This window comes from Eretmochelys imbricata, chromosome 1 (genome assembly GCF_965152235.1).
Source record: "Eretmochelys imbricata isolate rEreImb1 chromosome 1, rEreImb1.hap1, whole genome shotgun sequence".
In the NCBI taxonomy this organism is placed as follows: Eukaryota; Metazoa; Chordata; order Testudines; family Cheloniidae; genus Eretmochelys; species Eretmochelys imbricata.
The window spans coordinates 268,694,859-268,720,917 of record NC_135572.1 but is presented as its reverse complement, the minus strand read 5'-3'; the positions used below and the strand labels follow the sequence as shown (position 1 = coordinate 268,720,917).

Below are 26,059 nucleotides of genomic sequence, written 5' to 3'. Positions count from 1 at the left end.
ACAACTATGTGTTTGATTATGTCCCTTTCCCCCACCCTTATATATTGTTCATCTTCTTAGACAATAAGCTGTCTGGGGCAGGAACTGCATCTGCATAGCACAATGGGACCCCAATCCCAGTTAGGGCTTATAGATGCTCCTGTAATAAAAAAACATAATAATAAACAACAGAGATAGGATACTGGGCTAGATGGGTCAATGGTCTGCCTGGCATGGCATAAAGGTCGGACAAAATGACCATCACCGGCCATTCAATGGTCGGGTGTGGGCAGCAGCTGGAGTAGCTGAAGAGCTCGACCAATGACCATCTGACCTGCTAAACCAGGAAGCAGGATGCAGAGATTAGAGGGGCCTGTAGTTTGCTCCCCTGCGCTTTAGCGATTGCACAATGTGTCCCCCAGGAGGGCACCGAGGTCCCCTCCTCATGACTGGGTCAGTCCGGGCCCTGGCTTGGCTCCCCAGGGGGCTGTCCCGCCACATCCTGCCAGGCCTAGGTGACGCGTAGGGAGGCCTGTAGAATCAAGTTCCCCCCCCCGCCATTTCTGCTTGGCCCGCCGGGGGGAGGGAGGGGCTCTGTGCTGTGCCTGCCCCCCGGCCCGTTCCCGGCAGCCGGGGCGGGGGCCGAGCGAGCCCGACCCCTTCTCCCCCCTGCACGTTTCCGGCTCCCTCGGCCCCGGGCCGAGCGGAACCCCGCGCCGGGCCCTCTCCGGCACCAGCGCCAGGAGTCGGCGGCGCGGCCAGGCCAGAGCGCGCCCGGCGCGGGGCTAGGCAGGGACGTGACGTCGCTGCCCCGCGAGCCTGGGCAGGATCAGGGGAGTCCCTGCAACTGAGGGGGGGCGGGGGGGGGTAGGAGAATGGCGCAGCCTGCAACAACCCGCCCGCCCCACCGCAGAGGTAGACCCGATTCGCTCCTCGCTCGGGGATTGGGGGAGCCCTGGTCACCTGATACAGATTCCATATGTCAATCAACCCCTTCGGCCCGCCCAGGAAAGGCGATTGGCCAGCCCACCGGAAGTCACCTGGCCGGTAACTAGGAGGCTGCGGCGGCGCGGGACGATCTGCTGGCACCGGTGTTGCGGTTGCCACGTGCGCGCTGCACCCAAGAGAGGTGGGTGCACGGCGGGGCTCAAAGGGGCCGCAGGGTAGGTGCCTGGAGAGGAACCACGTTGGTCCTCCGGGAGCCGTCTATGTATCCCGCCATGCTTTGCGGCACCATAGGGTCCACTTCCCTTCTCTCCCCCCCCCCGGTTCGCTCGCTGGTGGGCCACGCGCGGGCCCGTTAGCCCACTGGGCACGGAGAGCGGGCGGCTCTGCTGGGCCGCTGCCCCAGGGGCGGGGGGGGGGCGCTGCGCGAGCCCTACTGTCGCGCGCGGGGAGGCGGGGGCTGCGCAGGGGGGGGCGAGCCCAGCCCGCGCGGACGCTGCGCTACGCCACGCCGCTCTCCGGGCCCAGGGCGAGCCTGGCCGCGCGGCCGAAGCCAGGGGCGGGGGCGGGGAGCGGGCGCGCGGGAGCAGCGCGCAGTGACCGGCCCGGGCGGGAGCCGCTGGTCGCTGCCTAAGGGGGAAAGGCCTCGGGACCGCGATGGTAGTCTGGATGTGTCCCTCGGTCCGTTTGTTGATTACCCCTGGAGGAACTAATCCAAACTGATTTTCCTAGCCCCCTTCCATGCTACTCAGTTTTTGTCCAAGTCCCTTTCTACAAATGTGGGCGTTTCTACAAATGTGGAAAGAAGCCCAGAACTGTTAACTACCTAACATTGGGGCACATGCGCATCTGGCATATTGTAATTAAGGATCAATTTGTGTTAACTACAGTATCTAATTTAGGGATTTGTAATGTGCTCATCACCTTAATAGCTATTACAAATTCCTTTTTTTAAAAAAACAAATGATTTTCCTTTGTTTGTTCCTATATGTGGGGGATTGTATTTTTAGTGGGGAAGGATTAGACAGTGTGGGTTCAAAGGGTTGCTCCTGAGTTTGTATGAATGAATGCCATTTCTTCCCCCCAACTCACAATTGAAGATCACTTTTTTGTGACAGTGGGCAGGTGGCATCTTTTGACAGTGGCCTAACCTGTCCTTTAAGCAGGTAGTGGAGTGGTGCAGAATCTTCTGGATGAGCTAAGAACCAAAGTTCCCTTCAATCATGCTCTCTCAGGAGCCCTTCCTTTCACTTCCAGCAGGGGGGACACATCCTCACTTACGCTTGAGCTTGTCTTGTGGATGTGTTCTCAGCAATTATGTTGATCCCTTTCTCAGCTCTCTTATTGGGTAGTGCTTAGAAGCCCAGTTGCTAGGCACTGTGCATGCATATAAAGAAGAGATAATCTTTGTCCCAAAGAACTCATGATTATAAAGGATTGAGCTGGAGACTTGAATGGAAAAATAGAAAGTTACCATTTGGGGTTTACTGGGTAGGACAGCTAGCAAAGTGAATCTAAAAGATCATTTTGCTGCATAGCTGAATCATTTTAGTATTTTATTGAACCTGCCAGATTTTATAGACATTCCATGTGAATGAAATGTCTACGCTGCAGGGACTGAACGATTTCCCACACACCTCACCCAACCGTTATGAGCTGTTAGAGGCCCACCCCTGATCTGAAAGGGTCCTTCTGTTTTTAGGGTTTATCTACAGTACAGAGCCTTGGCCTGCATAGGGGGTTCTCCTGGCATAGCTCCACCACCTCCCCAAGCAACATTAGTTATGCCAACAGAAGCATGCTTCTGTCAGCATAGTTGCTTGCATACTGGGGGATTTACCGGCATAGCTATATCGGCTAGTTGTGTGTGATTTTTATTTCCCCCCACTCTTAGCCAGCATAGCTATGCTGGCAAAACTTTGTAGTGTAGACCAGACTTTATTGGCCCTCTGCTCTCTTTCTACAGGGACACTTGCTACTAGCCGCCATGTTTGTTCTAGTGGAGATGATGGATACGGTACGGATTCCTCCGTGGCAGTTTGAAATGAAGCTCAATGACTCCATTGCTGAAGAACTAAATAAGAAGTTAGCTAACAAGGTAAAGCTTAGAGCACTGAACATGTGAACCAGACTTTTATGCAGCTGTCGGTGACAGCGTAAGTAGCAAAAAATTAAATTCAGACTGGTTTGGATATGAGGACCATTACAAAGACTGAAAACTACCTAAGGGACCATCTACAAAGGGTAATGATCAAAAATATTGAGTTGGAGAAGGTGATGGCTCTGGCGTTACTTAATGTGATCTCAAATTATGTAGAACAAGGAGGGTAAAGAGCACAGTAATGATATTCTGAGGGAATACTGAACTGAGAAGGATGCCAAGTGGGGCAGAGAAATAATGAAGGGAACTTAGAATAGTTGGCAGGAGTAGGAAGTAGCAATAGGAGACTCAGCCTGGAAAAATGCAAATTTACACGTCTTGGCTGGAGAAATGCCTTGAAGGCAGTAATGTTGAAAGAAACCATGGGGTGATAGGTTTCAGAGTAGCAGCCATGTTAGTCTGTATCCGCAAAAAGAAAAGGAGTACTTGTGGCACCTTAGAGACTAAGGTGCCACAAGTACTCCTTTTCTTTTCATGGGGTGATAGTATCTCACTGCTGTGCACTAAGCACTTGAAATGTGATCTGGCAACAAAAAAGCTGATGAGATTTGGCACAGCATATAAAAAGGCATCATAACACAGACCAGAGAGATCACAACCCCTCATATATAGAAATACTGGGACTATGATTAGATTGCAGCATTCAGTTCTACACAGGTAACTGATAAACTGGAGGGAGTTCAGAGAAGAGCAACAAGAATGATTGCGCGCTATGAAGAGTGACTTATGTGGAAAGATTATTAAACACGTCTCAGTTGGCCACCAGTGACTTGAGATGCGATGATGTCTACAAGTGTTTGAACAGCAAAGAAAGAGAGGGAATGTTCAGGGTCTTTTGTGGGTCGGGAAATTAGCAGGATAAAACTAAACAGAACTGAACATCAGAAAAGATTTCTGATAGGCTGAGGAGCAATCTCCTAAAGGAATGGCAGAAGCCCCATTGTCGGGACACTTAATACACTGTAGGGAATCATCTTCCACTGACTGGGATGAATGGGCAAGTTGGGACCTACTAGGTCTCTTCTATTTGTAATTTGGATTGTGAGGCAATCCCGGACCCATAGGGTATACTGACATCTTCAGTATTTTCATTATTCTGAAAAAACCTATGCTCCCTCTGACCTGAGTATCAACTGATGGGCCTAGAGTTAATGATGGGTGCACCCTGATGGAGGGGAAAGGCTTTCTTCACCTGTGCTAACAATCTTCGTGACTTCTGAATGAAGCATGTCTCTTACAGAAAGGGATTCAAGGGCATGACTACCCAGCAAGGGGCGTTTCTGGCCTTTGGAAGAGCTAGTTCTGGAAATGCTGTATTTCTCATCTGGGTGTGGTGTTTATCTAAGCCACTCATAGGGCTCACTTCTCCCATTTTCCCATCTTTGGCAACAACCTAAAAGGCTCAGGTTGCAGCAGTGCTGTTTCTGGAGTAGGTCAACACGTGCCCTCCGATACCTCTGAGAGAGCCAGAGGGGTCCCTAGAAGGTAATGATGGGTGTGCACTGTCTTTTCCTCACAAGAGCTGAGGCTTGCACCTCTACAGTGCTCTGATCTGATGCACATGGATCTCTTGTCCAGTTCCTCCTATGGCAGCTCATCTGGTTGGCCATTTGCATGAGCTTCCTGCTTAAAAACTTGTGTTTGAGAGTGGTGTGGGGCAGAGATTTGCAGAGATGTACAACTCCAGGGATTTATTGCTCATTGGCTTTTCTCTGAACAGGTTGTGTATAATGTTGGCCTCTGCATCTGTCTGTATGACATCACAAAGCTGGAAGACTCGTACATATTTCCTGGGGATGGTGCATCGCACACTAAAGGTCTGCTACTGCTTTTCCTAAGTTGTGTGGGTCTCAGGATTCTTTCAGGTCTCTAATTATACTAGGAAGGTTGCAGGAATGGTTCAAGCCTCGCAACCTTAACTCTACCCAGGTAGAGGTCCCAAGAGGAACATCACCTGTCCCTGTCAAAAGCTGTTGTTTTCTGTGTGCTCACCGCAACTTTAAATTGGCTCACCTGTTCATACACTCCAACAGACCTTCTCTATGCTCTGAGCAGCACCACTGCTGTGGGAACTACTTGCTGCTAGTTGGACAACTATGTGTAGGGAGGCATCCAACTCCATTGCCTCCTCTTGTGATTTGCCTGAGGGACTCCTCACGGTGGGGATCCAAGGGGGCGAAGTGAAGGTTATGTTGTGTGGGAAGTATGGCCTTAATTGCATTTCCTGGCTTTCTTATGTTTGAGGGTTCTTTCTTGTAGTGCTAACATTTGTTCAGGGGGTCCTTGGCACCACACTTCCTTGTTCTGCAACATTTGCATTTTGAGAACTTAAACTCTCCCATACTGGAAGGGCAAGAGGTTGAGCACCTGCAACCTCAATTCTGTATTAAAGGCTTTTTTTGCCTGTGAATAGTTAAGCCAATTCACCTGTGTTCCAGAATAGCCACTGGAGTGGGCTTTACCCCCTACCCTTCCACTGGACAGAGAAAACTAATTCAGTATCTGTCCCTGAGTATTGGGTAGCCTGCAGTAGAAACTGTATACGACTCTTGGGCATGTGTTAAGCTGTAGAATTTATCATGCTTCTGAGCACCACTCACCACCACTATCCTGCTTCCTGCATCTCAGCCACTCCTTAAGGTAAATACCATCTATTACAGAAAGCATCTGCAGTGCCCCTCTGACACCCATAGTGTCCCAGTAGCCAGGCGGGTTCCTAATCGGTAACAAAGGGTTGAGACATCAAAATGTTTGTGGTGAGAAAAGTGACACTGTCTAAAATTGGCCTTTCCAGATGTGTGTCCACCTCTGTTCCCATCACCACAGTCTTATCCGTTTAACTTACACTGGAGAAAGACTTGGTTTGGTTAGTATCAGCCCTGCAGAAGAGCAAAGCTGGGTTTACGTTCTGCTTTGCCAATCATCGGAATACCCAGCCAGGGTTTTGGATTCCAGGAGCTTTATTGTGGGGGGTGACCTAAGAAGCAGAAAGAGAATCCGTCTGAGCAGGTAATCCCCACCCTGGCCGCTTTGCTTGTATATTATATCTCTGACCATCCCTTCCTCTAGTTTTTTAATTCATAAGGTTGTTGGGACAAGCACCTGTCTCTTTGTGTTGATTGTCTATCATACTTACAGTGCTCCCACAATCTAATATATAGTAATAAATATTGGTATAGAGATTGCTGGGGGAGCCTATCTGAAATTCTGTGATAACTTGAATTCTCTCTGTTGGTTGTAACTACTTTGGAGCAACTTCTCCCATCCCTTCCTGGGCTGGAGAAACACCTTTTATAAAAATAAGTAAATAAATAAAAGGCAGCTTCAAAGATAATATTTTGAAGTCCACTTCTGGAATCAAAGTGGGAATTTGTCTAAAATTGAGCCTCACGAACATCTATCCTATGTGGCATTGCTGTGCATTGTCATACAACTATTGCCTTCCACCTCCGTGGCAGCTGGTTTTCAGTGGTTAAGTGCATTATTTAGGCAGTGTGGGCTAGTGGCTTAGGCACGAGACTGGGACTCAGGAAACTTGGGTTCTATTCCTAGCTCTGTCACTGGCCTGCTTCGGCAAGTCACTTCCAAGCTCTGTGCCTCAGTTTCCCTTTCTGTAAAGTGGGGATAATGATACTGACCTTTGGGAAGTGCACTGAGATCTACTGATAGGAGCTTGGTGGTATTATTTATTTGCGCTGTAGTAATGCCCAACAGGAGGAGCAGGATCCCATTCTACTAGGCAGAAAGAAGTAGTCTCTGCTCTGAGAAGTTTCCAGTCCAATATAAAAAATAACAAGCAAGCTTGGCAAACAATAGGCTGGTGAGTGTTACAGTAACAAGGTTGTGCAATTACTTAGACCAGTTATATGCACACCACATGATTCCTGAGAACTTAAAAGTATTGTGGGAGTTTGATTGTGCTCCTGATATCGTTGGCATGGGATGAAAGCTGCTGAAGAAATATCAGATACAAGATTTGGAGGGTGTGGGGTAGATTTTTTTTTTTTTTTTTTTAAATGGCTGTCACCCAGAGGAAATTAAGTATGTGACTCTATCAGACCTAGCATCTTTGCTTCTTTCCAGTGCATTTCCGGTATGTGGTATTCCATCCCTTTCTGGACGAGATTCTGATCGGGGAGATTAAAGGCTGCAGTCAGGATGGAGTTCATGGTAAATTGCAACTTCTAATACTAGGGATACCATAGCTGTTGGGCATTGTGTTGAATCCAGCACCCTAGGCTATGAGATTGGTTTGGTTTGAGATACAGAGATGTTCAACCCCAAGTCATTATTTCTGTTTGGCTTGGGTCAATAGTAACTAAGGCTGTGTCTACACTTGCAGAGTTTTTTCGCTGACAGTATTGTTGGTGATAGAAGAGCACTAAAAGAAAAGTGTTGGTTTGTGTTCACATTGTTTTCCACAGGCATCAGAGTGTGTTTACATATGCAGCACTTGCATTGCAGATGAGAGGAGTGCACTGTGGTAGCTGTCCCACTATGCACTGCTTCGGGACACAAAGCAAATCATTGTTGTGGAAGGAGTGGATGTGTATGTATGACAGCTGTCAGAAGCAACCAGTCCTGGGGGAGGGGGAGACCCCGACCTCATGCGTTACAGCGCTAAAACTTGCTGTGCTCAGGGGTGTGTTTTTTCACACCCCTGAGCGAGAATATTGCAGCGCTGTAAATTGCCAGTGTAGACAAGCCCTTAGTTAAATTACTAGTTTCAGACTTGGGGCAGGCTGTGGGCCCTCTTGCTTGCGAGTTTTGCCCAGACCCACAAACCACCTTTATTCAGTCCCATAGGTGCACATTTCAGAAGAGCTTGGATCCACTAGTTTGTGCAGGTGGATAAGCTCATCGGTAGATGGAGGCATAGGTTTGCTTTGTCAGTTCATTTAGCATGGCTTCTAAGAGTCATTTGGTTAAAGGGGTGTATTATAACCGTAAATCACATTGGTCGGAATTCTCTTGCTTTCTGTGATTATGTGCAGCACCTGTGACCCCTCCCTGCATCAAAAGTTAGTGAAAATTTTGTTTACTTTGTGGATTTGACAGTAATCAGTTTATGGTCAGGGTGTCACTCTCCTTTCTTGTTGTGAGGGACCTTCTCACAGCAACTGAGAGAGAGAAACACTTAAAAGAACAGAGGAGTGGGACTGTAGAGCTATAGATCTGCTAGGGGGACTTAAGCAGGCACAACAACTGATACACGGTACTTCACACTGAAAAAAAAACAAAAAACCATGTTATACCACTTTAATATACTCTGTCACTGATGGCAAGATCCTTTTCTTCCTAATTTGATTCTTTGCTTTGCAGTTTCTCTTGGTTTCTTCGATGACATTGTCATCCCTCCAGAGTCCCTGCAGCAGCCAGCTAAGTTGTATCCTCTAACTGTCTGTCACATTGACTTCTTTTTTTTTTTTTTAAATAAAGGAGGGAAGTGGCTACAGTTCTTTCTTGTCACCTGAAACCTTGCATGCCCCATACTGTACTATAAAGAGGATCAGGGGCAGCAGCTAGAGTATCATGCTTAGTCCAGAGTCCCATGCAGTCAGCTGTCCGAGTTAGACAGCTAATCCCTTTCGGGTCACACCAAGTGGGTCTTGTAGGTTTACTCTGCCACCTGTTAGAAATTAATGGCAAAGTCACCTGAACAGCTGGGGGGGTTTTCTACAGCAGAGACATTCTCCAATCTTGTAACTTGCCTCCATCAGTGGCCAATTCTCCTGCCCTACATGATGCACTTGGCCAATTGGTTACATGGTGGGAGAATTCTTTTTTTGACTCCGTCCCAGGTGATATCTTATGCCTTGAAGCTTGTGCACTTGAAGCTTGTGCTGCTGTAAAGCTAAGCTAAAAGGACCTGGGTTTTAGAGCTGCTTGGAGAAGTGCGGTGCAGTTTGAGGGTGAATCCTGGGATTCAAACCACAGTCCTCCTGCTCTGAGGGCTCTCGGTCTATTGAGTGAGAGGAAACCACTGGATTCTCATGATGTGTTTTACTGCCTTGACTTGAGCTGGCCAGCGATGAAGCAGAGCAGGTCTGGGTGTGGGAGTACGAGACAGAAGAAGGGGCTCATGACCTGTATATGGACACGGGGGAGGAGATCCGCTTCCGGATAGTGGATGAGAGCTTTGTTGACACATCCCCTACAGGTCCAAGCTCCACAGAGGCCTCCACCTCTGGCGCCACAGAGGAGGTGCAGAAGAAGGAGGCACCCTACACTCTGGTGGTAACTATGTATAATTCCTACAGAACCATAGATGTGCATGGCATTTTAAAGAGACAGTGCCTCTTCCCCAAGTAGCGTACCGTCTAAATTAGAGATAACACAGTGAAGGATGACAAAGGTTGAGGATGAGGTTACTGAGATCAACTTTATTAAATATGTATCTGGTGTCTTTGTCAGTGTAATAAACATTGGGATGAAGTTCTGAGGAGGGGGCTGAAGGCAGTGAGTGAGGTTGCCTGGTGCACAGGGAATAGCAGTGCACCTAGTGCTGCACAATAGCCTTGTGCCAAACAGGTTCTCCCCCCAAAGAACTTCTGATCTAAAGGCTTGTGCACGGCGGAAAGGCAAGACTCTAAATTAGTGCTTGTGCTCCTTTAAACTGCACCTTCCCAGTGATGGAGTGGGGTATTTGTGTGTGGGCCAGTGGGTACTTTGCCTTCAAGTGATGCTCTGGCCAACATCTGAAATAGTATTGATCAGGTCTGGAGGAAGCTGGACTTCTGAGGGTCATTGTGAGACAGGGAGGAAAGGAGGATTCCAGTAGATAACTCAGATATTCCCCCTCCTATGAATCATCCCATCCTCCCCCCCCACCCCACAGTTGACTAAGTTGGATCAAACATTCACTCCTATCTACTTGCCTCTGAATCTTTTTAAATTCTCATCTCTTTCTTTTTCCTTCTTTCTGGACAGGGATCCATCAGTGAACCTGGCCTGGGCCTCCTCTCATGGTGGACAAACAGTTAGCAGCAGTCAGAACTTGCTCTGCATGGACCCTACAGGATGGATGCTTTCAAGGATTGCAGGAGCCAGCTGCTGCCCTGCTCCCCTCCAGGCAGTGGACAAGAAAGCAGGGCTTCCATGTTCCTGTAATTGCTCCCCACCAGGTCGAGCTGGCAACTGCCAAGAAATACCTCCGTTAGAACTGTACAAGTAAAACTACAGACACAAGGGCTGCCCTGTTACATGAGCCCAGCAGCCACAAACCCATCTGGGACTTTGACATCCTGGAAAGCAGAGCAAAATTGGGTTCAAATGCCAAAGAGAGTCTCTGCGGTCTTGAAAAAGAGCAGTCTAAGTTGTTACAGTGGCAGGACAGGTGGTGCTGTCTGGCCAGAAGAAACTGGTAATTTCCTACCGCACCCAGTCTCCTGGCTTGAGACATGTAATGAGAAGTGTAAGCAAAGGCCTGTCTCTCCTTTAGTGGAAGTGTTCATATCTCCTTGGCACAAAACAAGGAGGTGCTGCTGTCTTAACATGAGAGAGAACTGTAAAGTATGGGAAAGGGATATGCTGGCTCTTAAGCCATTGTAAACCCTGGTGATGAAAGGATGGGGAAGGCTTTGAGAGCTGGGGCAAGGATGGGAATCCAGCCCATAGAGGAGGATTCACTTCACTGTACAAGGGAGCTGGAGTTCCATTACATGAATTGCTATGACAATGGAAGGGTGTCAGCTTACTAGGAAGCAATTTAGCTGCTGTTTCTAATCCTTTGCTGTCCTCTGAAAACAAGCACCTGCTACGGTGCTGAAGTGAGATGCTGTAATACGGTGGATGGGCTGTGGTCTTATGCAAAACAAGCTCAAGCTTGGCTGAAATGTTCACTTAATTTTAGAAGCAAGGCCATATGATTGAGTAAAGCTGTATTTCCACTCCCTTAGGGGGTGGGAAGCCTGGTTTTAATATTAGATGAATAAATGTTATTACTGGCTGTACACAACCCAGCTTCCTGTCTATCAGGAAAAGACAAACCCAGGTTCCTGCAGTTTGGGATGCTTACTCCATCTCAATGCAGATACTTTCTGGCTTCTACTCTGAGGAGCAGTATTAAACATGCAGGAACCAAACTCAATTACTTTTGCTGACAGCAGTGAAAGGAAAGCAGGGAACAAAAAGTTAGTGGGAGTCTGTGCAGGGCTGTGATGTGTTTTGCATGATTAAATACCAGCCATTTTGGGGGGCTAGAATTTCATTGGATGGTGGTTCTGCTGACCTCAACCATGAAAGCAAAGCTTAAGTCACTGGAACCTTTCCTACAATATAATTACAGCCCCTTACTTCTAAGCTTGGCTACTGCTGGTTCATAGATTAATCAAAAGGAAGTCTAGAATTCATCTTCTCACCCCCATCTGAACCCATAAAGTCCCCTCTGTGCTGTCACCAGCTTCTCTAATGAAGTATAGCAACACTGACCAAACATTGCTCTGCGAGTGTGATTCTAACAGGGCTGCTAATGGGAAAGAAAGGTATGGTATTTTACAGAACGTTATAACTTGGAGCACAGTTTTGAGCATGTTCTAGGAATAGGCTTCAAGGAGAAGAGGATGCTCTTCACACAAACTCATCTCTTTGGCTATGTGAAAACTATGGATTCCAAGCAGCTGAAGTCTGACCAATAAAAACTACTGCAGGTGTCTGTCTCAGACATTAGTTATTGCACTGTGGCTTCTATCCACACATGAGCATGAACAACTAGCAATTTACAGCCCTGGCAGTGCCTTCTTAGCTATTCTACCCCCCTGAGTTCTGATGCTAGATTGAAGCTTGCATTGGTGCAGTGAGAAAGAAATGGAAGAGTTCTTGAATTTTCAGTATTTTGGAACATAAGGAGTCCCAGACTGGTCTTCTTTCCCCTTAGCTATGTATTACTGAGGTTCCTTTCAAGGGCAGCAATAAATTAAGGGGGTAGTTGGAACTACACAGCTGAGAGTTGCTTCCCCCTAACCCTTGCTGCAGGTGGGGCCCTTCTGTTCCCAGTAAGTGAATTTCAGACCCCATTCTCAAACAAACAAGAAGTCTTCCACGTAGCAGCACCTGTGTACCTTTACTCTGCTTCTAAAGTGTTCTATTTGTATATGCTGACTACCTGAAACTTCATTCCCTGAAACATACCACTTCTCCTCTACAGTTCTAGGTACTCATGCTCACACTATCTGAAAACCTTTCACCCGCTTAAACACAAGTGATCTCCAGACCTGTTCACCCAATGAGTGAAGAAGCAATTAGTTAAGATTTGCATGTAAGTAAGGGAGAGAGTGGCAAGGTCCATTATTCTTGTCTCTTCTGGGTGAGTGTGCTGTACTAGTCTAGGTCCCAGGAAAGAGCTCTCCTCCTCTCAAGCCTCCCCTATTTATGTCATCAGTCTGGTAGACTATAGCTGGTGTAGGAAGTCAGATGGAGAGATGAGTTCTTACTCAAAGTCCTCTTTGGAATTGGCTTGATCAGTGGGGCAGGGGGAAGGTGTGGTTAGTGCAGAGATGTGTTCGTGGAGATTAGAACTGCTGAACAGCAAGATTTCTGCCTGTAACAGCTTTTTGCAGGGTGGATGAATTTATTCCTCAAGAGAAGTGCAATAGACAGTCAGGGAGGTCACACAGATGGATGACAGTGTGCAGCTCTCTGCTTATTCTCCATCCTATCATTTGGCCAGTCACAGATGGAAATGGGCTTTTAGGACATACACTGACATTCAAAAGTGCAAAAGGAGACAAGGCTGTGTACTAACAATTGGAATGCAGATGCCCTTGAGAGTAGAGGATGGTGTAGTGAAGGCAAGTTGACAGCTTTTCTGGAGTCATACAGCCCCACCTTCGTTCCACCTCTTGCATGCAGAAAGTGGGTTGTGATCGAAATATCAATACAGCATTTCAGAGCAGCAATATCCATCAGAGAATCTTTATTTGCAATTTTATATTTTCACAAGAACCAAAAAGTCCTACTTTAAATTTCTTCAGCCATCCATGAAATGATTGGGCAGAAAAAGCCAACTGAGCAGTTATCTTCAAAAATAAATACAAGTGAAATCTGAACCAAAGAGCTAGGGAATTTGGAAACCACACAGCAGCAGAGCTGAGCTGCACTCCCTGTTCAGTGTCAGTGAACTAGTACAGGTACAAAAAAGAAGCTATGGTTACATTTGATCAGACATTTATGTTCAACAGCCATGGAATTGCACTTTTATGAATATGTCAGAGCCAAGTCCACTGGGTGTACGTGCAGCTGTTTCAGTGTTGCTGCATCTCCTTCATTCTGTTCAGGGCACTGCCAGCATGGAACCATTCTATTTGTGTCTCATTGAAGGTGTGGTTCAGCAGGATCGTTTCCTGATTCCCATTGGGATGCTTGATGATGCATTTCAGGGGCTATAGAGGGGAGAGGAGGGAAGCAAAAGAGTGGAGTTTACGTTTTCTCCTTTCATGGAGCAACGTTTGTAAGAGACAATGCAGGATGCTCACCAGAAAGTCTTTCACCCTACCCGGTTAACAGGAATCACTTAAAGGAGCACACTGAGCCCCTGATGTAGAGGAGTGAGTGACCCCTTCTGTTTAATACAATTTCTAATCCAGGGGTCCTTGAACTCAAGTGCCCTATAGACACTGCCTCGTCCTCTGCAATCAGGAAGCTCGATTCTCCCAGTCACAATTCCTTAACACTCCAGTGGCAGCTACAGCAATCTGTTACAGGGAATAGCAATAACTGAAGTAATTTATTTTTACCTCATCTTCAATGGAGAGAGGCAGCAGGAATTGAGGCCAACACCATGCAGTGAGTCAGCTCTCTGGACCACCAGCAAGTCCATGGACTAGACTACATGGGACCATTCAGATCTGGTTGGCAATTCCTATGTTTGTAAGTACTCCATTCAGAACACTAGGCCTGGCTTCCATCACTCCCTTTAAGATAGGGGTTCTCAAACTTCATTGCACATGACCCCCTTCTGACAACAATTACTACACAACCCCAAGATGGGGGACAGAAGCCTGAGCCCACCTGAGCCCCTCCACCCCAGGAGTGAGGGCCTGTAACCTGAGCTCCATCACTCAGGGCTGAAGCAAAAACCCAAGGGTTTCAGCCCTGGTAATGGGGCTTGGGCCCCCACAAGCCTAAGTCAGCCCTGGCAACCCCATTAAAATGGGGCTGTTACCCACTTCTGAGTCGCAATCCACAGTCTGAGAACTGCTGCTCTAGGAGCAGAGTTAGTCATAACCCTCCCTCCCCCTAGAAATCTCTCTAATCCCTGGGAGTGAGCCCAGTGGAAGCAAAATGCAGCTTATTGCTGCAATAGGAAATCCAACCAGTTACCTTTCCAGGTGCAAAATCTGCCAGACCCACAATGCTCAGCTTGTCCACAGGATGAATCTTGTTGTAGTCAGCTGGGTCAGCAAACGTTAGAGGCAGCAGGCCTTGCTTCTTGAGGTTGGTTTCTGTAAATAAAACAGCAAGGGTTCACCACCCACCACAAGGGGTATAGGACAGTTTAGTGAGCCTGGCATGGGGGATAAACAACACACCACATTTAATAGGTACTGCAGCATAATATACTGACAATGCAATGGCTGTATCTCAGACAATGGTAGCTCCGTAGCTAGTGCTCATTTTATCCAGCAGCTCTCACCTTTGAGCAATGAAACGAAGGATAGTAGTCTGCTGACAGGCATCAGGAAGGTATCTTCCTCATTTCCTCCTTCCACCCAACAGTGTTGGCAAGTAGACAAGGACATTGTTAGTTGGAAGGGAAGTTTGCTAGGAATGTGATGGATAAGCTCAGAATCACAGAGGTATAAGAACATCCACCATACTGTTTGGTATTTGAATATCAAATCAGCAGCTGTCGTGTTTCTACAGTGCCTTGCACAATGCGGCTGGAGCCCCTAGGCGTTACAACAGTATAAATAAATATTGGTACTAAGTATATAAGGACTTTCAGATCTTGTGAGTAATGAGATTTTGCAGATGTTTCCACCACAACATAAAATTGTTTGACCATGGAATGCCTGGTTCACATTTGGAGGCCTTGGTGTATCTATTACAGCTGATGAAACAGGACATCGATCCTTCTGTAACTTTGCCCCAAACTATGCTTAGCTTTTCTAGGGGCAGTATAGTAACATTTTATCTGGTCTTTCAGAGTACTGTCACAGATCTGAGATCCAGCATACACTGAACTTTCAAACATGGCTGAAATGTGAAGAAGCTGGGGAGGGAAGAATCCAGACACACACCCAACTCTGTTCCATTGCAGATCCACTGAAAAAGCTGAGACTGTTTAAGGCACATTTTCAAAACACAGATGGAAACCACAGACACAGGTGGAGTTTCAATGGTACACAACTTTCTGAAAGATTGCATTATATCTACCACTACTGGCTTAGTAACTCCCACTCCTCAGACAGACAATTGCAAAAGATCTAAAAGTCACTGTCTGCTATCCCACCTCACCCCCTGCACACCTTTGTTGCTTTGAGTCTGCAGAGCAGTTAAGCACGTGGCATGTGTTTCTTACATACCACCTCTAAGAAGAGTACTTCTAATGGCTTTTCAGGCATGAAAAATTGATAGGAATGCAATAACTTAGAGACTTTATAGTAAGATGGATGGTTTGTAAGCTTTTTGGGGTCATCTTTATCCCTGTTGGGAGTGGACTTCAATGGAGCTTCCCCAGGGAGAAGCTTGTTCCTGTGTATGTAGGGATTCATAGATTAAGGCCAGAAGGGACCATTAAGTCATCTAGTCTGACCTCCTGTATAGCACAAGCCACAGAATTTCACCTAATTACCCCAGGATTGAGCCCCAGGACTTGTATTTGGTCAAAGCACAACTGACAAAAAAGCATCCACTCTTGAAGACATCAACAGATGAAGAATCCACCACATCCCTTGGTAGTTTGTTCCAGTGGTTAATCCTCACCATTAAAAGTTGTGCCTTTCTTAGTTTGATCAGCTTCCAGCCATTGATTCTTAAGCCTTTCTCTGCTGGATTAGTCTTTTAGTATGTGATATTTTTCCTCATGAAGGTACTTACACACTTGTCAAATCACTTCAGTCCTTGTTTGAGTAAGCTAAACAGATTGAAAAACACCGTAGGTAAGACAAAGAGCTTAATCTTTCGGTCATAGCTCTTTCAACATCCTCTTAAAAATGGTAACTTCTGGAATAATGCATAAAGCTCTGAAGTGGTCTCAGCAGTGCGGAAAAATAAAGCCTATACAGAGATAAATCACCTCCCTACTCCTACTGCCCTGTTTATACAGAAAGGGTCACATTAGCTCTTTTTGCCCCAGCATGGCACTGGTTGCTCCTGGGACTACTGAAACATTGGAGTGATGAAAAGGAGGTGTTCTGATTTGCCTCTGGATACAGAAATTGGGTTCAAGAATACAACACTCCCTCCAATCAAGTAGATGTTTGGAAAAAACAAGGAGTCTGGTGGCACCTTAAAGACTAACGGATTTATTTGGGCATAAGCTTTTGTGGGCTAGAACCCACTTCATTGGATGCATGGAGTGAAAATTTCAGATGCAGACATTATTATACTGACACATGAAGAGAAGGGAGTTACCTCACAAGTGGAAAACCAGTGCTGACAGGGCCAATTTGATCAGGGTGGATGTAGTCCACTCCCAAGAATAGATGAGGAGGTGTCAATTCCAGGAGAGCGAAGCTGCTTTTGTAATGAGCCAGCCACTCCCAGTCCCTATTCAGGCCCAAATTAATGGTGTTAAATTTGCAAATGAATTTTAGTTCTGCTGTTTCTCTCGGAAGTCTGTTTCTGAAGTTTTTTTGTTCAAGTATAGCTACTTTTAAAGCTGTTATAGAATGTCCAGGGAGATTGAAGTGTTCTCCTACTGGCTTTTACGTGTTACCATTCCTGATGTCCGATTTATGTCCATTTATCCTTTTACGTAGGGACTGTCCGGTTTGACCAATGTACATTGCAGCGGGGCATTGCTGGCACAAGATGGCATATATAACATTAGTAGACATGCAGGTGAATGAGCCCCTGATGGCATGGCTGATGTGGTTGGGTCCTCTGATGGTGTCACTAGAGTAGATATGGGGACAGAGTAGGCAACGAGGTTTGCTACAGGGATTGGTTCCTGGGTTAATGTTTCTGTGGTGTGGTGTGTAGTTGCTGGTGAGCATTTGCTTCAGGCTGGGGGGCTGTCTGTAAGCGAGGACTGGCCTGTCTCCCAAGGTCTGTGTGCAAGGTTCCCTCGCTTACAGATTGCTTCAGGTTGCGAGGCTAATACCTGGCTTCGGCTTTTAGGCATTACTGGAATAAAATACTGCTACTGCTAATAGAAAAAAGCAACACTAAGCATGTGCTAAGCATCAGTTGTTAACTGCTGGCTGGACACCAGACTAGATGGACAATAGATTTGCTCCAGCAGATCCTGTTCTCTTTCCTGCTCCCAGTGCTGAGCACAGCAAGGAAATGGGTCTTCCAAGCCATAAGGAAACCTCCTTATACACCACACAGTATCCAGGTGCTGGTGGTGATACTCACCATGAATCCTGGCAAAGCTCTTTGTGATGATGGCTCTGCCTCCCAGGTGACGTGGTTCCAATGCTGCATGTTCCCGACTCGATCCCTCACCATAGTTTTCATCCCCAACAACCACCCATTTGATGCCATTTTTCTGTGACCAAAAGCAATGCAAATAATTTTATATTACACATAGAAATTATGTTGAGAGCATTCAGGTTGCAAAGCCAAGCACTCAGAAGTTAAGATATGCCAAAATAAAGGTTACTTGTGCGTGGTCACACTCCTCTTCCATTCCTTAGTGCTCTATGGATTAAGAAAATCTGCTGAGGAGTGTCCCCCAGAGGACTCCTCTGACTCCCACATCGATCTCTCCCATCCTATTAAGAGCTATATAAAGAGCTAGGTATTGTCATCCTTTGCCATGGAGGACTGACTGGACAATGGATTTTGGAGACCCTAGACATTGCCCAGCTTCCAGGGTGGAGTTTCAACCACAAGTCTTCCTGACTAGTCCCCCAATGCCATTGTCTATCCTGTGGCAGCCACCTTGCCAGCAGAGGCCACAAAAGGTAGACATGGCACGTTCCTGGAACTGCTCCTGAGAGCCATGATTCTTCTGGCAGATGGGAAGTTAACCCATGGGCACTTGTCAAGCTGTGGGGATAGGGTGGTAAGGGCATTTTCTCTAACAGTTTCCCTCATCCTGAAGTTCAGCAAGGAGTTTTCAAAGAATGGAGGGGGCAAAACGTTTGATATTTAGAAAATTATCAGATTGATCACACAGATGGAACACTCTCCAATGAAGAAGTTCCACCATGGCTTGAAGACACAACTGTGCTCATAAGGGCAGCAGGGACTTGAGCAGCATTTCCAGTGTCTCCCTTCAGGATGAGAGCTCTGGGTAGAGAAACTCTGGGGCACTAGGTATTCTCTCCTCCAGGGCGGGAGAAGACAATGGTAGTTACCCCACACAATCTAGCTAGAGGGGATCCCTGGAGTGCCCAAACACTGAGAAGACTAGTAAAGAGCCAATTTAAGTGGTGAGGTATGGTGTGACCTCTACTGCAGAACAGCATGAAGCATAGCACCCTATCTGTAGCTTTTCAAGCCAAACAGCTAGTCAAAGTTTGGGAGCTGGAGATGTTCCCGTTGGGAGTGGAAATTGGGGATAGTCTGGTATTTCTTTGATATAGTTTTGTACAGTCTTTATAGTGTCCCGTGTCTCTGAATGCAGAGGGAATCAAGCAGCAGGAAACACCTTCTTTTGCTCACCACACCAAGAACGCTTGTTCAGCTTGTGCCCCTTACACAAAAGCTTCTCCCCAGGTTTCTTCCAGGGCCAGGGCCAGTGCTTTCAGCTGCTCTTTCCAGTTGGCTGTTTCTGCCCTGACTCTTCTGCCTTCACATGCCTGCACTACTCCTCAAACCCCCTCCACCCACTCAGTCCAAAAGCTCCTAAGTTGGTTCACAACCTCCTTTTGTCTTAGGTGGGGGGCTTGTGATTAATTTAAACTGACAGCTATGTGAGCTATGTTTGAGACCTAAGCAGTCACCAGTACCTCTCACCAGAACACATCCAAATACCCTCTGACGTTAGGAGAGGTGGATGTAAGGTAGGAACTCTCACCTTGTAGTAGCGGGCTGTGTCTGGGACTGGCCCAAACTCCTGGGTTAATGCATTCCGCACTGAGTTGGCTTTGCCATTCTCAGTATTGATGGCGCCGATCAGCAGGTTGTTGGAGATATTGTCCAGGTGGCCACGGAATTTGAGCCAGGGACCAGCTGCAGAGATGTGGTCGGTAGTACATTTCCCTTTCACCTGGAGTGCAGCAAAAGAAACGAGATGAGAGAAAGTCTTTTCTCACTCAGGGAAGGATGCTGTAAGGACCGACTTTGCATTTCTGGAGCACTTTTCATTCTGAAGGATCCTAAAGCCCTTTAGGAGCCATGTATGTGGGGATGTCACACCTGATATGGAATCACAGCCATCTCTGGGACAAAATGCAGCAATCATTCTGCATCTGCAATGGAGGGGAAGGGAAGAAGAACATCTCTATTTGAAACTGCTGGAAGAATTTTAGAAAGGTAGAATTCCAAATTGGAATTGAGCTATGACACCTGACCCAACCACTTTTTCACACTTCACACAAAAGTGGGTTCATTAGGAACCAAAAAAGCAATCAAGTTCTCGGTGTTACATTTCATCCAAAAGGCAGCACAGTGCCCCTTAACTTCATAGTGGGGCACTGGTTCAGTAAGGAATTAGAAGGAAGAGTGCCCACCTACTGAGTGACCAACTCCACTTTCCACAGCACCTGTTTTTTCTATGAAGGTCTCCAATCCAAGTACTGAAATGGTCCAACCCTTCTTGGCTTGTGAGGATAGTGCTCACAACTCTGAGATAGATTGTTAATATCACTGCTGGTCTCAAACTGCCAGTGTCAGTCAAAGGAACCCTTCACGATTCAGATTTATAAGGGCTAGCATCAGAAAGCTCTGGGATGATACAAGAACAGCACAACCTGGTGGTAGCACTTTACACCACAACACTGGCCACCAAGGAACCCAACATTCACTTCCTGCACCAATGGGAATTGGGAACATGCTCTAGGAGGAGTGCACAAATCGTAAAGGACTGCATTTCAGAACTCCCCTTGCTAATTGGGGGCATTCACACAGATTTAATTTCTCTCTTCCTTTAGAGAAATCATGAAAAGCTCCATCTGTCACGCCCTATTAAAATATAGGTGCAGTGTTTTGCTATTGTTAAGGGACTTCCACCCATGACATGCAGGACAAGAAAAGCAAAAATACAAATAAAGTGTTTGTGGCGGGGAGGGGAGGAAGTTCCTGAGGCATAAAAACTTCTCCCAGAAAGGAACGACAGGAAAGATGGAATGTGCTACAGAAATGCCCTCCTTAGCTTTCTGCGGCAGGATATTACTGGTGCAAACAGAGGAGAGATTCAGAAGAGGATCAGACACTTCTCTGACTAGTAAATAAAAGTGACACTAGCTGAGGTAGGCTAATAAATCACAAGGCCTGCAAAGCCTTATGCTTCAGGATATGAACTGAGCAGCTGCCAGTCAAGAAGACATCTCCACCCCATGGTTATGCAGCTAAATGTATTATGGGCAGTATGACTTCCTCTAAGGTAACCTTACAAAACTATCAGAGGGTTGGGGGAGGGAGAAAGGAAACAACACAAATAAAACAAATCACTCACCCACCCTTTCTGTGATGGAGTGAACACCTGCTTTATACACTTGTCAAAATGGCTAAACCGGGTGGATCATTAGAACCTTGCACAGCTTCTCTACCCAAGTCAGGTCACCCAAATCCAACAGTTGCTTTATTGATTTCTTCTAGAACTACCTGGAGTCCTTTCAGATCTGAGCCCCAATCTACCTCCCATTTCTGACCTTGATGAGGATCAGCATGTCTTCCAGATCCTTGCCATCCCACTTATCAAATGGCTCAAGCAACTGCAGGCGCTGGCTGGTGAGGCTTACATCTACATGCTGCCCACTGCTATCTTTGGGGGGTTGCTGATAGGTGTCCTGGCCTGGGTCAAACTCCTGTAAGGGAATAAAGATCGAGAGTTCACTACTATTCTCTTCAACCACACTCACAACAGCATTTGAAACAAAAAGAAGCCAAGTTCTTGTATTCACATAAGGCCAGAACTTGTGTTTCAATAATGGGAATAAAGGGATTGTTTGTATATGAGAGGTCTTCCATGAGCAACACCCAGTTTTCTTCCTCTGTGCCACCCTCTACTCCCACAGCAGCGTGGTCCTCACCCCAGTAACCCCCAAACTACATCTAATCAAGCAGTAATATACATTTCCACTGATGTTACATGCCTCCCTTCATCCCCACTTGCTGGAAAGTCAATCTACAAGACAAATGTTACCAGTGTGGGCAGCTCATCTGCATCAGGTGCTTCTAGTTTAAACTTCTTCCCATCGGCTCCTGTCAGGAAGTCCGTCTCAGGGTTAAATTTCAGGGTGCCAGCAATAGCCAGGGCTGTGACAATCTGAGAAAGTATACAATCCATCTTAAAAGTACATTTTGCTCACTTAATCTTTCCGATTTTAAAGTCTTACCCCCAACTCTGCCAGAAATTAAAGTCTCAGACCCAGATGTCATGGTGCTTCCAAGACTAGCAATAGGGGCGGTGCCTGCAAGGGGATGGGAACTCAAATGTATTTGTCTTGTGTTTCACAGTGAAATGAAATCAGGCCAAGACAAATTAGTTTTGGGGCTACTGAAGAGATTGGAGTTAAGGGACAAACAAGTTTAATTGAACAATGTAGTTATGAGGCAGAGTAGGAAGTTACCACCCTTGAATTACAGCAAGATTTAGAATCTGTTTGGGAATTTTGTAGATGGTCCAAGAATTGATCTTGATAGCTCTTTGGGCAACCAGACTATTGATTTCTCTGTGAGCATTTTATACTGAGAGAATCAAAGGCAAAGTTTACAATGGCCTTCAGGGGCCTCTTCTCACATCCCATAGCATTTGGAACATGGTCAAGTCCAGTCCATATCAGGGCTGCCAATTTCTCTTCCCAACCCCACCCAGAAAGCAGGACCTTCTCTAAGGACAATGTAGGCCCAGGAACTGAATTCCCACAGTCATTCCACTGGTCCAGCTCCCTCCTGCCAGCCAGTGTACTGTACCTCTGGAGAGGTCACAAATGCATGTGTCTCTGGGTTAGCATCATTGCGGCCTGTGAAGTTTCTGTTATAGGATGTAACAATTGTGTTCTTCTCTCCTTTCTTGATGTCTTTCCTACAAAGAAATGCAGAGAAACAAATGTGCTTTGCTAACTCCACCAGATGGTATGTTGCTTCTAGAGATTCTTCTAGAATCAGCAAGATGTTAAAGATCCCCTTAGTCTGGCTTTTGTGGCATCTTCCAGGTGGAAGAGATCACATAGCACTTTGAGAGAGAGATCAGGTCAGTGCTGTGACCTAACATTCCCTCTCAGGAGTATAGGTTATAGTGTGCAACACTCAGTGAGCCATTGCTGAGCAGGGATATTTGATATTTTATGGGAGGTTGAGCTCTCCACATGTCCGTGCTACTGAAATGATAGTCTAGCAGCACACAGTACCCAGAATGCGCCGCAACGCTACTCCAGCCCTTCGGAATGAAGATGTGAACACAAGACTCTCCAAACCCCTGTGCCACTGGCTCTTCCCACCTATACAACACAGGATCCAGGTCAAATGTCACCCTTTGGTTTTAAAAACCAAAAACCCAGCAGACCCTTAACTCTGTCCTCTCACACATACCTTTTCTCTTTATTCACCTCCTCTGCCCCTTCCTAAAATATGGCCACTCTTTGCAAGAGTCTTCCCCACTGCAGTTCCTAGTATCTCCCCCACCTCATGTTAAATCTCAGCTGAAAAGGTCCCTTGCCTGTAACTCTTCCTTTCTCTTCTACTGATCATCTGTGGCCAAAATGCACCAGTTTATTCACTTGGTACTCTTAATATTGACAGCTTCTGCTATGCCAGTCAGTCTTATTGAGCGCTTCAGGGTATCAATTTGTATGAAAAGTGAGATACGAAATAAAGCTGTAGAAGGAATTTCCTTGTGTGCATTCCCCCTTACCTGTCCCACTGCCCAATGCACGGCCCACAGGCATTGGCAAGAACCAGCCCTCCAACATCCCGCAGGATTCCAGCCTGGGGGCAGGAAGGAAGAACAAAGTTACTCAGCAGAAAAAGCATCCCAGTTGTCTACATTCCTGCCTTTCAGCGTGCAGTCACCATGCTTCTGGCAGGAGAGACGTCACTAACTAGGGCACCTCAGCCTGAAGCCATTTATTTGCTTCCCCTTTCAATTTTTGTGTACTTCATTGGAGTCATTTTGAAACAAGGCGAGTTTAATCGAGGAAAGGCTGTAAATTAGTACTGGGGGAGGAGAGGTGGGCACTTGAATTGCTGCTGCCCATCCTGTACTGGTTTTAGAAGGTTTTGCCCGCCAGTTCAGTACCTTGCATTAAGTACTAAGTTCACTTGACCAGGAGCCACCCCTTAACTGTCGGTACACTCCCTAGTTTCCAGACACAGGACACCTGGAAGCAAAGCATTTTACAGACACTGGGGGTGGGAAACAAGGGACCAGTTCAAAAGCCAGCGGTTGTGGGCAGAGTCGTTATGCAGAGGATTGGGATGCCCATCAAGAGATTGCAATGGGCAGCGTGAAGACTGAAGCGTTGGGAGAAGTATCAGGTGCGTGGAGTGGGGAGTTTACACATGGGTCTACACATTCAAAAATGAAGGCTGATGTGGCAGATTCACAAGTAGTCCCAGTTTGGATGGGACAGCCTTGGATTTTATTAAGCCGTGGAACTGGTCAGAACATGGGTTGTGCCCTCCCTCCCACCCCCACGCCATATCAGTCCCCCCTGCTCCCCCCAATCACAGCTTGTTCGGATGGAAAGTTTTCAGTCAGCCTTACTAAGCCGTCTTGGGGAGCTTTTATGCTGGGACTCAGGCAGCGGGAAGTGGCTGTGTGTCTGCAGCGTTGCCATCTCTCCTCGGGCAGCTCCAATCCCTGCTGGCTGCTTCAATTTCACACAGTTCCAGCCCTGCTGTTTTCAGCACAGGAGCACCATGCTGAGAGAGTGGGGTAGTGGCAGCTAGCCCATGCCCTAAAGCTAACCCCTGCAGATAGCTGGGAGCAGGAAAGGCAGCCAGCCCACCAGCGGGGCGATAGCAACAAGAGGGCTTCTAGAGATCAGCAAGAAGAGACTTTAAACTGCCTCCAGACCCTCAAATTCTTTGGAAAAAAGTTCTTCCTAGAAAACAGTTCAAAAGACTCATTCCTCTGACGGTTAAGTGCTGAAGGGATGGGGGCATGCATACTCACATAGCCATCTCTTTCAATGGTGGCTCGGATCTGCTCCGAGCCAGGTGTGACGGTGAACTGAGACTTGCATTTCAGCCCACGAGCTAGTGCCTGCTTTGCCACTGCAGCGGCGCGCCCCATATCCTCATAGCTTGAATTGGTGCAGCTGCCAATCAGACCTGTGTGGTTTTGATGGATAAACAGGAAGCAGTTATTTCACTACCAATTATAGGTTCCTTGCCTCCACACCTGCCCATCAGTGCAGAAAACACAGGGACACCAATCTAAAGCCCCAACAACATACAAAAACAAAAGAGCGAGGAGTGGTTTCACCTACCCCAAGTCTCCCAACCAATTTCTCTGGTTTTATAACACTTTAAAGCGAGGAAGGACCTGATCTCCTGTCTACCACGGGCCACAGAATTTTACTGTTACCACATTACTGAGCCCAATAACTTGCATCTGACTAAAGCATAACTTCATCTCTTGATGGCGTCAAGACTAGAGAATCCGCCATATCCCTTGGGAGTGTGTTTCAAAGGTAATCACCCTCACTGCACCTTATTTCTAGTTTTAATTTGTGTGGCTTTAGCTCCCAGCCATAGGTTTTGTGGGAGCTAAAGCCACACATGCCTTTCCCCACTAGATTAGCGAGCCCTTTAGTATCCAGTATTTTCTCCCTCTGAAGGAAAGGATACACTAATCAAGTCACCTGTCAATTTTTTTTTTTTTTTTAATATACTGAACAGATTGAGATCTTTAAATCTCACTATAAGGCATTTTCTCCTTGGGTCTTCCTTGATTCTCTTGAATCGTGTTTGTCTCTCTCCTGTTGCTATGTGAGAGAATCACATGAACACAGGAAACAGACTGTTACACCAGAGTGCTGTCAAAAGCACAAAGTAAACAAATTAGGGGAAATTTTCCCAGTCTCTCAATTTTAGATAACACCCCAGATCACTGTAACACTTCTCCAGACTGAAGTGTAATCTTCTGAGGTCCACAGTCTGAGTAACAGAAAAAACATCCAGTGTGTTACGATGTTGAAAATGAGAGTACAAGAATCCAGCTCTGCTTTACAGGCCAGCAGGTGTTAGAAAGCTCATGCTGAGCTGGGGCAATGACCAACTCTTGGAGCTCAGAGGAGAACAGGCTGTGGAAGGGCAAGTTTAAAGGAAAGACATGAAGTGGCTGGGAAAGTCAAGCAGGCCCAGACTGAATGGAGATGGCAAGCCACTTCCTCTTGAGGCAAGAGCAGTCAGTTAGCAAGGAAAAATGCAGACCAGGAAACAGGTTACTCACCAACTCTAATATCCACTGGCCAGCCCTCCTTTTCTGCCACAGTGCCAACATCTGCCACAGGGTGCGCCAGGTCTGGTGTGAAAGGCCCATTGATATGGGGTTTCAGCTTTAAGAAACAATGACAAGTAGCTGAGGAATTACACAAAGTCCAGAAAGGAAATGTTTAGCACATGGGCCCCCAACTCAATAAAATAAAATGTCTGTTTTACCGAATAATCAAAATAATTAATTTACTCTTGACCTGGAGAGTTTTTAAAATGAAGCTCTCCATTATGAGCACCTCAGTAACAGGAAGAGGT

The 26,059-nt window shown here is 46.6% G+C and overlaps 2 protein-coding genes across 3 annotated transcripts in view; one reads left to right on the top strand and one right to left on the bottom strand.

The window, feature by feature from the left end:
- The first annotated feature begins 966 nt into the window (after positions 1-966).
- Positions 967-11,747, top strand: POLR3H (RNA polymerase III subunit H). Of its 2 annotated transcripts, none has more exons than XM_077830756.1 (7): positions 967-1,108; positions 2,891-3,022; positions 4,806-4,902; positions 7,169-7,255; positions 8,408-8,471; positions 9,115-9,322; positions 10,016-11,747. In XM_077830756.1, the coding sequence occupies exons 2-7, from the start codon at positions 2,912-2,914 to the stop codon at positions 10,067-10,069; spliced, it is 621 nt and encodes a 206-aa protein (XP_077686882.1). In that variant the 5' UTR covers positions 967-1,108; positions 2,891-2,911; the 3' UTR covers positions 10,070-11,747. The 2 variants fall into 2 exon arrangements, with proteins under 2 accessions (XP_077686882.1, XP_077686874.1); XM_077830748.1 differs by lacking the exon at positions 967-1,108 and adding an exon at positions 1,437-1,605.
- A 1,236-nt stretch (positions 11,748-12,983) lies between these two features.
- ACO2 (aconitase 2) overlaps positions 12,984-26,059 on the bottom strand; it is a 30,957-nt gene continuing 17,881 nt past the window's right edge. The window contains exons 9-18 of the mRNA XM_077830735.1: positions 25,761-25,866; positions 24,480-24,637; positions 23,217-23,290; positions 22,277-22,388; positions 21,507-21,629; positions 21,013-21,168; positions 19,218-19,409; positions 17,609-17,741; positions 14,405-14,526; positions 12,984-13,464 (exon numbers count right to left, since the gene is read on the bottom strand). Of these exons, the coding sequence (XP_077686861.1) occupies positions 13,327-13,464; positions 14,405-14,526; positions 17,609-17,741; positions 19,218-19,409; positions 21,013-21,168; positions 21,507-21,629; positions 22,277-22,388; positions 23,217-23,290; positions 24,480-24,637; positions 25,761-25,866 (1,314 nt within the window). The 3' untranslated portion in view covers positions 12,984-13,326. The remainder of the gene's footprint in view (positions 13,465-14,404; positions 14,527-17,608; positions 17,742-19,217; positions 19,410-21,012; positions 21,169-21,506; positions 21,630-22,276; positions 22,389-23,216; positions 23,291-24,479; positions 24,638-25,760; positions 25,867-26,059) is intronic.

Excerpts from the sequence above, each read along its gene's own strand:
- POLR3H (XM_077830748.1), top strand. The coding sequence starts at position 1,582 with ATGGTAGTCTGGATGTGTCCCTCG. Across the intron at positions 1,606-2,890 it reads TAGTCTGGATGTGTCCCTCG|GGACACTTGCTACTAGCCGC; the intron begins GTCCGTTTGTTG and ends CTCTTTCTACAG. Across the intron at positions 7,256-8,407 it reads CAGTCAGGATGGAGTTCATG|TTTCTCTTGGTTTCTTCGAT; the intron begins GTAAATTGCAAC and ends TTTGCTTTGCAG.